Below are 12302 nucleotides of genomic sequence, written 5' to 3'. Positions count from 1 at the left end.
ATTTGGCAATTTGATGTTAAATGAAATGAATGCCTTTCCACAATTACTTTCCTACCCGACATAACACTGCATCGAGTTGAACGTCTTAGGATCGCCTCTTCTACCACCATTCTGACAAGGTCCTCCTTTCCCCCGCCAGCCATATGTCTGGCCGATGGAATTGTAGTTGTCACATTTGTCGTTATCAACTACCGTGCAGAGACCATTGATCATCTTCCACGATGCAGGCCGTGTTTTCGGACTATCGTCGCAGCTTTTCCAGTTCAGACAACCGTCAACCCAGTATCGACATGAAAACATCTTCGTCTGTGATATTGGTACTGAGACCGCCATGGAGCACAAGACACTTAGAATTGCGTAGTTCCTTATTGTGGCCTTGGAGGGTCACATAATCTCCTTCGCACCCCTTCTCCATATACATCAGCAGCATCCACCCTGATGGTACTGTTTCGATGCCGGTTGAGGTAGTGCCTGCACGGGTAGTCAGGATGGGGCTTGCAGATTTTATTAAACTGGAACTAGTCGTTATGGTAGTACTCGCAGACTTGGCTGAATTAGCGCTGGTCGCGGAGTTTAAACTTATTGTTGCGGTGTATCTCACAGTGGTATATGAGGTTATCGTCTTGCCCGCAGGCTCAACATGAGCCTGCTTTTTGATAACGGTGGTTGCACTAGCTTTAGATGTAGTCGAGCCACAAAAGTCCGCGCCGGTGCCACATTGGCCTTTTCTATTACACTATCATCACTGTCAGTTTGAGTCGCACGACCAAGAGTTAATAAGACTCACACATTGACTAGAGGGACAGGGATTCAACGAGGGGAGATTCTTCCACCGGTAGGACGCGCAGTCCCAGGTACTTGAGGACCACAAACAGCACCAGGAATGGATACCGGCATAGGACGGACACCTTTCTCAGTGAGACAGATATTGCCCCCAATCTGAAGATCACCACGCCCATACCAGGCCCATGTCTCCTTTTTCCAGGCCTCAATATTGGTAATCGTGATGCCGTATGCCTTCGCAATTCGCTCGCAGGTATCTTCACCCCGAATGGTTTATTTGTAGCAGACACCTTCAAGATCTCTCAGTGGGACTGGAGTCCCTCCTGTTGAACAGCACATCGGCTTTCCGACAGTTTTTAGCGCAGTCCACACCCTTATTATAAAGTGAGCAGGTCAGTAGTGATATCGCATTTTGCGGCAATGCTGGTACACGAATCCCCTTCGCTAACGATGTATTAGGAGCAGATAGGGTTGAAATCATGGCGGTCAATTGAGTACTTGGCGTCGTTAGCATATTGATGTGGATGTCTTTGAGTAAGGACCTGGGTGTGTTCTACGGACAATGCGCCTACCGCATGTACCAGAAGCAGGCTGCATAGAGCGAGAACCATGACACTCCGGGAAGAATTCGTCTTGCGTACACAACTCGGAAACACGGAAAGGCCACTGACACTTCCTAGGTCTTAAATAATTTCATAAAGAGCTACGAGATATGTGCCTCTATTACAGTAAGAGTCGAAAAATTCTGTGGCCGGTTGCACAACTTTGCTCGTTGTAGACCCTGCAGGGGAAGCAACGTCGCACGCTGCTACAGGCAGGGAAATCGCTGCCACATTGCGAATAGGGACGCATTTCAGGTGACGGTTGACTATAACTGTTTCCAGGATTTGAAGCTTGGCGGCACACTTCGCAGCGCATATAGTTTGTGTTGGAGCGAATGGGCACGCCGCATTCTGTACACACGCGAGTCTCGATAGTTGGCGGTAAGCGTGCTAATCGACAAGCAGAGCAGCGAGCTGGTCGAAAATTTGGTGACATGCCTATCGGACGTTTGCAATCTTGACAAGCCCTAGGTCGAAGCATATTGTACCCAAAACGATTTATAAGAGAGATGTTATAGACCCAAGGTTCAGACGTAGCGAGCGAAAACCAGAGGCGTAGGAAAAGTAGGGTGACAGAAGCAGCTCGTATAGAAGCAAAACATACCCAGGCAAATCAAAGCATAAGTGGAGCCTAGGGCGAAAGTAAGCGAATCAAATCACGTTCATTTACACTACGCAGCAGAAGCTACCGAGAACGTCGTATAAAACTACTCAATCACGAAAGCAGTAAGATCATGTCGAATGAAAAGCGCTTTTGGCAAAAGACTTCCAGCATAGAAAAGTATAAACTATTTTGTGGACGCACGCGCTGCCGTGTTTACTATAAACGGGACTTTCTCTCACTACGTTCGTTTCAGGGCACGTATCTCTTTCGGGTTGGCATTTACCACTTGACTAAAAACTTCCTCTATTTCCGGGAATACACACTGATCATATCTGTCCCTTTCGCGATATCATAAGACCGAGCCGGCTTAACATATAATTCTCTGCGGAAATTTCCCTTCCTAGACCCAGTCACGTTCTTTTCTTTGCCTTCATCTCCCACTTCATTCAATATTACACCATCACCTCCTTGTGATAGCAAGTCCCAATGAACTCCGTTCAGTCCCCAAGGTGGACCCGGGAGTCGCGGATCTTTGTACAACGGAAATTCTAGACAGATGAGAAGACCACCAGGTTTCAAAATTCGAGCCATGCTCGTGGCCCAGTGCCTTCGTTGGTCTGGATGGAGAGCACAGAGAAACTAACATGTGCTATCAATCAGTCCAATATCGTCACATAATAAACATGAAGCGACTTACGGTATAATCGTACGCTACATCAAATCGAGTTGTCTCCTCAATGCCCCCTTTGAACTCCCATTTTGAGGAAAAGAAGTCCCCTTGAAAGAAGGTCACAGAACCAGCCGAGTCAGGACGATTTTTGTTGCCACCAAAGTGGTATGCCGATGGATTCTCCAGTTCGGCAGCTGCATAAGTCTCTGCTTCTTTGACAGCCGTTTCGGATATTTCGAGACCATATGCGTCAAACCCGTGCAGTGCCAGCATCACTACATCATATCCTCGGCCACACCCCTGATGTCTCAGTTGTCAGCGGATACATAGTCTGGAGAGAATATGTAACGACGATGAAATTATTTCTCTTACTGGCACCAGCGCCTTCTTTCTTTCGCCATCCGGGGTGAAAGGGTTGAGCAGGTCCATCTCCTGTTCGATGATGTCTACTAAGGCCGGAGAAGCTTTCCCGCGATCCCACAGATCGCTTTCTCCCGAGTCCCAAAGGTCAGACCATCCCGAGCCATGATCCTCAACAGGTCTATCGAATTAGACTTGCACTCGTCTCAAAAATGTATTTGGTTGATTTTAGACACGCCAGCGCAATTTCACAGTGGAGACTGCTACTTACCGATTGATGAAGGTATTGAGCAAACGGCCACCCATACCGAGCTGCGGTGAATTTGACTGCGACATTGTGATCTGGTTCAAATCTTAGAGAGCCAAGGAAACAAATTTATTTTAGGCCGCTGTTATGAACGGAGATTAAACCGAAGCCTAGCCGGAGATATATTCACTATCACGTCATCTTCATTCCCTCAATTGACAGTCCCAATCTGTCCCAAGGCGGTGTGCTGTGCTCTAGCCTAACTCCAGATTGCCAAGACATGGCGAACAGGACAGATTAGTCACCAGATCGTGGGCAGCGTGTGTTTTGCTATAGCCTCGTATCCAAGCAAAACATATCCCGGCAAATCAAAAGACGTATCTGGAAACGGTAAGACAGTGCGAAAGCGAACGCTGAGAGGAGCAATAACTGGGAAGAGCGTACGCGAATAAGACGTAGGAATAAGAAAGTGGCGCATAGCCCGAAAATAAGCGAATAAAACCGTGTTTATATATCTTTAATATGCAGTAGAAGCTACCGAGACGGTGTATAAAACCACGCCATCACGAAAACAGTAAGATCATGTCAAATGAAAAGCGTGCGTGGCAAAAGAACTCCAATATAGAAATGTAAGCCTTTTTTGCGGACGCCCGCGCTGCCGTGTTTACTATAACCCCTTTCTCTCGCTACATTCGTTTCAGGGCATGGTATGGCACAAACGATTTCTTGTGTTGATTGGCAAGTAGTGGAGAAACGTCTACTAACGTGGGCTCACCTGTTTCGTCTTGGCAAGAAAATCAACTAAACATCACTCTTAAATTCAGTTTCTGTTGACCTTCACTTAGACCCAGTCGAAAGATCAGAAAGTGTCTATTCACTTGAGATCCCTCCACCATTACTGACTTATCAATACCATATTGGAGCTACATGCCTTTTGTACATATCAAATCGAATAATTGCAAGAGATACACCTATTACTCACATTGCCTCCTAGAGCAGATCTCTAATAGTCTGTTCTATATCCTCTTTTGGGAGCCCTAACTTGTCGTTCCAGAACCCATGTGAACTCTCATCTCCCAGTGCCTGTTTGCCAAATGCCCCACCCCTAGTCAAGTCTATGATTCCGGCGAAATCACCCGCCGCAAGCCTTCTCTTGCCATTATTGATGACCTCCTCGGACGTAACATGCTTTACCGTCCATTTCTGGCCATCGACCTTCTCAACCACATCTAGAATGTCTTTCTGGCTGACATTGAAGGATGATACAAAGATGTATTGGTTCTTCGTCTCGCCCCGGTGTTCGAGTATGGCAACAAGGGCCTTCCCGATTGTCGACAAGGTTGTAGTAGTGAAAACCGACGTGCCGCCGTCGATGAGAGTCACGGTTTTTGAGGCGAGGTCGAAGCCGAAGAATCCGACTTTCATGGCCCAGTCGAAGAATGCGCCGGTAACAAGACTCGACCAAGAAATCAATGGCTGTTTTGATCGGAGATAGTCGACAGTACCCGCCTTGGCTGGTAAAACGACAGGGTTCAGTGCGGCAAATTCGGGGTTCCGCGAATAGGGACCGAACTCGCTAGGCAAGAATCTTTTCACACCGGCGGCGAGGGCGGCATCGATGAATACCTGTTGGTCTCCTGCGGCGATGCCGCCGACCATGCTAATTACCATATCCTGACCTTCCATTGCAAGCTTGATCGAGGATACATCGGTATAGTCGGCTTTGAAGACAGGCACGCCTTCAGGGAATGTTGATGTCGACTCTTTGCGGGTCAAAACGCTGACTTTGTATGGAGAGGCTAAGAATGCTTCAAGGACAGGGACACCTAGGTTTCCACCTGCCTATAGAATGTGTTAGTAGGCTAGATGCGGACAGTAACCTTTTATTATTGGTAGGAGGAATGGAAGCCAAGCGCGGTGCTGGAAAAATGAGACGTACTCCGATAAGCAGAACAGTCTTGAACAGGGCCATTGCGGATAGATGAATGCTCCACTGAGCGTGATTAATGTAACTCGAAGTAATGACAAACGTTTTAGGGTATTTGGATGAAGTGGTAGAAGCAGGCAGGATCGTACTCTCACATTCGCAATACTTTGCGCTCATTATATCCATATCCTAGGTCATCAATTTGACCAAGCCTATCTCTACTTACCCACAACGATGATTAGAAATCACCCCGGAAGGTTGGATCATCTCTAAGCTCCGAGAGGCTAGTGGCTGCCAAAAGGGGGACTGTCGGTCTTTCCTAGGATAGCGCCCTTGAGTCGACGTACCTAATGTATTACCTTGTCTGTCAGGTTATCCTGTACCCTTCATACTGATAAGATTAGGTTGGGTCATCATCTCCCCTGAACTATCAGTACCAGGTGCGGCATAGCAGCTCTATTCGCCGACAATGGGCCTGTACTGTGAGAGTAGCTCCATGATCAGGCCCAAAATAATTTGTAAGAGTGTGGGTGGAGACCATTTCTGCTGTTCATAACAAAGACCTGATTTGAGACCTGATTTGAGACCTGATTTGAGACCTGATTTGAGATCTGATATTATGTTTACTGATCATACCGAGCGATATTTGAGCAGATGGGGTTGACTGGTAAACAGATGCCCCACCTAGTGCGAACTTACGTACAGGCTTTGGTCCACGGTAAACGTGTCAGCATAGTATTTATGAAACTCCTGGCAAGTTTGCATCACTGCAGATGATTTTGATTTTTCATCAGCCGAAGGGCCTCCCTTGGATAGAGCCAGAGCATTTCTAAACTCTCCGCGGTGACATAGCTGGCCGGAAGCAGGTGTTGGGTTATATGAAGTTCAGGATTTGCCACTTGCGTGGCTTTGTTATCCAAAAGAAAAGCTCTGTCATCCTATCCTACTAAACAAAAATCAACTCTTCAATTTCTCGCAGCCGATGCACAATGGCTTTCCCCAATTGCCTCTTCACTCATTCAACATGGCGCTTTATCGGCCTTGGCCTTACAACGACTGTTTTTTCTCTCGGAGCCTTGGCCGTTCTATCTCCGTCCGTTGCTGCAGGGTCTCTCGGGGTCATCCCTACCACGCCAGAAGGCCGCGACATAACCGAGAAAGCAATGATATTCCTTGGAATACGTGACATAGCCGTGGCAGGCGCGCTGTTTTGGCTTTATGGCAAAGGAAAGGTGAAGGAGATGGGAGTTATATTGACGGCGTGGACTGCTGTATGTGTAGTGGATACATGGGTTACGATACAGGGGCCGAGAGGATGGGATAAGGGGGTTTGGGGACTGTGTGGAGGGGCAGCGGTGGTGGCGTTTGGGGGGCTGGGGCTGTTGCAATTGTAAGGCCTAGGGATTGATGGGGTGCTGAGGAATGTCGCGATAGGAGGAGAGCTAAAGAGAAATCTCCGTCTGATGCCTACTTAGACAGGTCAATTAACTTGAGAAGTTCTGAGAGTGTTGGCGGGTATTTCATCACCACCCTGTATCTTCAGGAATCATTCACAACGTAATAGTTAAAGTACAAGCGAATACAACCCCACCATAGCAGTAGGTACTGTGTGTAAAAAACAATACAGGCCCCAATGTCGAGGATACAGGGAGAAATTCCGAATATGGACTAGCGGAGATTAGTACTTGAGACTTGAGAAACAGTCAAAGAATAAAAGTGGTGGCACCAGGTTCAGGACACACTGTATTGTATTTTCCCGCGTTTTTCGCGGTTCAACGGATGCTACTATAGTGACGCAGCAATAGTTTTGACACCCCTTTGATTACTTAGATTCTGCCTGTTAAAAATTCGATTTTTTAACACCCCTAGACTGGTTTCCTAATAAAACACTTAACTGTTGTGGATTAGGTTGAATCTTGTCTTCTATAAAAAGCACTCACTAAAGCAAAAAACGTTTAGAAAGTAAGATGATATAGACTTACTCTTCGGTTTGCGATAGGGGGTCTAAAAAGCGGTCTAAAAAACGGTCTGTCCAATAGTGTTAAAACATTTGCTGTGTCACTGTATGTTCGTCATCGACCAGCTTCTTCGGCACTGCGGACGATGTCCTAAGCCAAAATCTGTCTTGGTTATGGGAAATGCGTCGTTCCACCACTCTGGACGTATAGTGCAAATGTGTGCCAATGCTGGAGTCAAGTTAATTTATCTACCTCCTTATTCGCCAGACCTCAACCCAATTGAAGAGTTCTTCGCCTAGCTCAAAAGCTTCATTAGGCGTAACTGGAGCCACTTTGAACAGGATCTGGATCAAAGATATGATTCCTTTCTTGAATGGTGTATAGACAAGGCGGGGGCAAGAGAGGTGAGTGCCAGAGGCCATTTTTGGCACTCAGGCTTGACTATTTGACATTGGGATTCTTGAAATTATCCCTGACAACATAAAAAAATAGTTTGCTCTCTGTACGCAGCCCTGACATCGTGTGAAATTGACCTGGGCCATCGAGAAAACCGAGAAGACTTGCTGGATGAGATCGCATGCCAAGGGTCGTCCACCCACCAAGGTTGGAATATGGAGCTCTGGACCACTCTAAGGTACGAGGAGGACTTTGTACATAATAGGTTCAAACTTTCTATAGGGTTCCCTAAACTTTCATGCAAATGCAGAGGCATCTTATATAGAGGACTAGACAGATGCCGTGGGAGGAGGTGGTGACAGGTAGTGGGAAGCCAAGACTAGCTTCCCAGTTCGGCTTAGCTCCTCAGCCCTCTCTTTGTGCCTTTGTTCCATTGTACAAACTCACCAAGTTTGAATATCTCCCGATGATTCAGCAACCTATCAAAAGACCTAGATTGGCCCTCAGCTGTGTTGTCTGTCGTCGTCGCAAGGTTCGCTGCGGTCGCGAACATCCACAATGTGTCAACTGCACGCGAATGAACGAGACCTGTGTGTACAACACAGGAGTTCGTGACGAGCTTACTGGCCGGGTGCGACATGTATTCTTGAATAATGAAAGCAATCATTCTGAGAGCCGACCCTCCAATCATGCTGCTGAGCCGGACACGGGAGTATGGCCTGGCACTCAAGCTCCAGGGATACTGGGTACACCAGGCTCGGAAGCGAAGTACCCAACTGCTTCACCCCTTGATCCCCGGCTGGCCTGTTCCACAAATCGAGTCGCAGATCTAATTTATAACGATGAGCCTTCTACAGGCACAAACAATGTGCCGGATGCTACCTTGAACCCCTCTGCTACATCGGAGTCATCCTCTGCGCATAGGCCAGTTCCAATCTGCAATGACTACCTGAATTTGCAGCGAAACGGTCATTCAAGGTTCATTGGTCGAGCATTTTGGGGTTCTATTGCTGGAAAGGTAAAGGCTCCAAAGCTCGTCTGGCACCTGATCTGTAAGAGTAGCTGACCGTGATTGCGCCTGTTATAGGAAACCCAAAGCGATGACTTTTTCAAGTGCCATCATGTTGCCCACGATATGGCCTCATATGCTTCTGCTGCAAAGATGTTTAGCCTCCTGAAGTCTCTGCCCACAAAACCCGTTAGCAACGCCCTGCTTGAGGTATTCTTCATCGCAGTGTGGCCCATTTGCCCTCTCGTGGACCGGTCCTCACTGCAGACAGATTACGATGACTTCTGGGCCTGGTGTGGAAATAATGACGAGTCATTGCCATCGCAGAAGTTCATTGACGACCCAACGTTTTTCTGTTTACTATTTGCAATACTGTACTGCGGCGCATCAGCCGCGCCGGAGGCTCACTGGGCAAGCGATCTGCTTCAGGATGAGTGTAAAGATACGATTTTGAAGCAGCTTAAGACCGCCTATACAGCCAGTCTTTCCCAGTCTTGTCATCTGGAGTATCCGACAATAAACACCCTCGTCTCGACGTTGTTAACAGGCCCATTCATTGACCCACCCCCTGAATCGATGCAAAGTTTGGTCTCCATCAGCACTACAGTGCGAATAGCCCAGAGTATGGGACTCCACCGTGAAGCAACATGGTCGGCTCTCAATCATAAAGATCAAGAAACAAGGCGCCGGATTTGGTGGCATATAGTCTGGCTCGATCTGCAGACGAGCGTATCTACCGGCCTTCCGCCCTGCTGTGGAGGAGATGTACTAGACGGAGTAAGCGTGGTTGCTTATGGTGACAATGGCGGAGCTGTCATCAATTCCGAAGTCTTGGACCTAACACTATTGTTCGCCATCGGGCGATCCGAAAGCACTCGCCTGCAATGGAATATCATTTCTCACCTACAGAACTCACGAGAAATGACTACGAAGAAGCTTTCAGAGCTTGCCACGGACGCGAAACGGGTTGAGCAGACAATTGACACTCTCATCGGTCATATATCCACACATACAGTAGCGGAGTCAACCAGCCAGTCCACCGATTTTAGAAGGTGGACGCATGCCATGCTGACATTAATGCAGCTCGAAACAGCTATCACACTACACAAGCCGGTATTGGTTTCCCCAATAGAGAAAGACTCAGACTCCAAAAAGCTATGGACCAGGTATGGATTGCTTTATCAACCTTGTTGTCCTTTACATCACAAGATCACTTACCAACCTTTCAGAGTTGTGCACCTCTGCGTGGCTTATTTGCGTGTTTTTATATGGCTCCACGATACCCCTGCGCTTTCGCCCTACATATGGTACTGGCATAGCCAGTACGGGCCCCTGCAATGCGCACTTCTTACATTGACATATATCCAACAATCCCACATATTAAGCGAAGTACCGAACGCCCGATCGTGCCTTGATGATTACATCTGTCTCATTATCTCACAATACCAGGCCCGGGGTTCTTCGCCTGAAAACCAGACGGCCGATGATGATAGCGCTGGCCAAGGCCAATTGAAAGACAGGATGCCACTCGCTATGCAAGCTCTCATCGACCTCCATATTGGCCTGGAACTCTCTCTGGCATCTACCCCACGGACTCAAACTGCCCTTGATAGTACCATTTCTGCATCGACATATACCACCCTAACGGATAATGACGGTGGATTGGACTTAGAGTCTATTTCCAATATGGCACAGTCTGACTTTGAGTCATGGGCGGCATTTTCGCTATCCCAGATATTCTAAAGATTGGGGCGTGGAATCTCCCCACCGCACTATGCTCAGTGACTCGTGGCCTGGTATCACAAGCCAAACGTGACTGAATACGGAATTGCCCGGAGAGCAGATTGACCATGTGATTTTGCATTTCTTGGGGGAATGAATTACATATCAATGGCTGGACCGAGCCATCAAGCTTATTCAAGCTTATTCGTACTCCACAGGGAGATCCACAAGCGTTTTCATCTCTGCAATCGTCTCTGCCCAAAGTTTGCTCTTTACCTGCTCACCCGCCGGCGACTTGATAAATGCAGTTTTTCTAATAAAAGGGGAAAGCATATTAGCCTTTGCTTTCAGAAACGCAGGGAAGGGGGTAGACTTACTCCATGATGATCTTATCGCCCAAAAACCTGCCATGGGATTCCGGGCCCTCAACCAACACCGCATTCAATATCAACCAGGCACCCACATCCACAGCACGGGCCCGAATCGCCTTAATAGCATTCACCACTAAGCGGAAATGCAGCGGGAGCCCATCACTCAAAGCTGTATCCACCATACCAGGACACACCATATTGATGACAACCTTCTTCGGATCTAGCTTCGGTGTCAGGCTATACATAAACAGCGCACACAACAGCTTCGAATCCCCATAATGCTGGAACGGAACAAAAGTCTCCTCTTTATCTAAATGTTCCAATACCCCCTCATCAGCCTTTATAGGCAAATTCTTCTCGAGACTCGGACTCTCGTGCATCCGACTTCCAACCCAGCTGATACGCGCTGGCGAGCCGGTCTTTTCAGCACCCGCTTGGAGATATGGCAACAGCTCTGCTATCAACAGTACGTTGGAAAGATAGTTAACCTGCACTGCTCGAGCATGGCCGTTAGGGCTCCGCTCGAGTGTTACAGGACTGATCCCGGCGTTTAGGATGAGGAGGTCGACCACCGGGATTTCATCGCGGAGTTGTTTGGCGAACTGCTGCACGTTGTCATACCGGTCCATGTCTAGCTCCATCACTTTGACGCTAGGCTTGGGGTTAAGCTTCTGGACTTCATGGTCCTGAAGGAGGTCCTTGGCGCATGCTTCACCCTTGGCGACGTTGCGGACGGCCAGAATGACGGTCGACGCTCGCATTTGCAGTAGCTGTCGGGATAATTCGAGACCCAGTCCCGAGCTGGCTCCCGTGACAACGGCTATCTTGCCTGTTAGGTCAATACCTGTTGGCAGTGGTGTGACCCTTGGCTGGAGGAATTTGACCATGGTGAAAATAGTCGGGCTTTATAGATCGGAGATGTCGGTGATACAAAGAGGATCAGAAAGGAAAGAGGATGAAGATACTGAGAGTGACAATACTCGGGGCAAAAGGTCAAACTATAAATACTGGTCCTTCCCATCTTCAATACCTAGTCATATGCATTAGATTGTTAAGCTGTCTACCTTTTTGGGAAGGTCTTGGCGGCTAGATGATAAATGGCCCTCGAGTCATGCAGATGACTCAGCATTCGGCCGACGGTCCGAAAAGGGAAGACAAGGTATGAGTGCATGTATACACCTTCGCTTGGATTCTTAAATTTGACAAAGACATAGAGAGGACACCTAAAAGTTCGATCTAGGGTCCCAAATTGTATATCATGCGAAGTGAGCCATGTGCATCCCCTCAAGGACGAGCTGCTATATTCTTCCTTCAGCCTGGAAAACCTATTAGTCCTGTATTCGAAGGCAAAAGCCCAACAAGTAATAGTACCTAGCCTTGTCATTCCTCCTACGCTACTGAATATACCTTTTGACCCGTTGATATAACTAGCACTGTTTCAAGAAGACCTTGGACTTGATGGGTCAGGGCAAACCGAAAGCAAAGACTCACAAGTTGAGCGCATCAGACTATCCTATAATCTAGATTGGACGGACGTCACGAGCTGGACCTACTAGCACGTATGTTATCGTTATCGCATCCGATTGCCGTGTTGTGGTGAGAGCCCCCAGTTTCACCGTTCCAAGTTCTGCCTTCTCCCATCTTCCCAACCAG

The 12302-nt window shown here is 47.9% G+C and overlaps 4 protein-coding genes across 4 annotated transcripts; 1 reads left to right on the top strand and 3 right to left on the bottom strand.

Annotated features, from left to right (window-relative positions):
• Positions 1-274: 274 nt before the first annotated feature.
• PENARI_c020G02592 (uncharacterized protein) lies at positions 275-3355 on the bottom strand (the record flags this gene model as incomplete). Its single annotated transcript, XM_022634966.1, has 4 exons — positions 275-736; positions 2687-2959; positions 3032-3200; positions 3291-3355. 4 exons carry the CDS (start codon positions 3353-3355, stop codon positions 275-277), a joined length of 969 nt encoding a protein of 322 aa, XP_022485084.1.
• Positions 3356-4256: 901 nt separating this feature from the next.
• Positions 4257-5238, bottom strand: PENARI_c020G11525 (aromatic alcohol reductase; the record flags this gene model as incomplete). The annotated part of the gene is made up of 2 exons (XM_022635113.1): positions 4257-5108; positions 5206-5238. The coding sequence occupies 2 exons, from the start codon at positions 5236-5238 to the stop codon at positions 4257-4259; spliced, it is 885 nt and encodes a 294-aa protein (XP_022485178.1).
• Positions 5239-8013: 2775 nt separating this feature from the next.
• Positions 8014-10299, top strand: PENARI_c020G10229 (Zn(II)2Cys6 transcription factor; the record flags this gene model as incomplete). Its single annotated transcript, XM_022635089.1, has 4 exons — positions 8014-8565; positions 8635-9570; positions 9640-9722; positions 9786-10299. 4 exons carry the CDS (start codon positions 8014-8016, stop codon positions 10297-10299), a joined length of 2085 nt encoding a protein of 694 aa, XP_022485190.1.
• Positions 10300-10479: 180 nt separating this feature from the next.
• Positions 10480-11536, bottom strand: PENARI_c020G01196 (uncharacterized protein; the record flags this gene model as incomplete). The annotated part of the gene is made up of 2 exons (XM_022634934.1): positions 10480-10591; positions 10656-11536. 2 exons carry the CDS (start codon positions 11534-11536, stop codon positions 10480-10482), a joined length of 993 nt encoding a protein of 330 aa, XP_022485034.1.
• Between the last annotated feature and the right edge of the window lie 766 nt (positions 11537-12302).

The sequence above is a fragment of the Penicillium arizonense genome (assembly GCF_001773325.1).
Source record: "Penicillium arizonense strain CBS 141311 chromosome Unknown PENARI_contig020, whole genome shotgun sequence".
NCBI lineage: Eukaryota > Fungi > Ascomycota > Eurotiomycetes > Eurotiales > Aspergillaceae > Penicillium > Penicillium arizonense.
The sequence above is the reverse complement of the archived record's forward strand: the minus strand, read 5'-3'. Positions and strand labels throughout refer to the sequence as shown.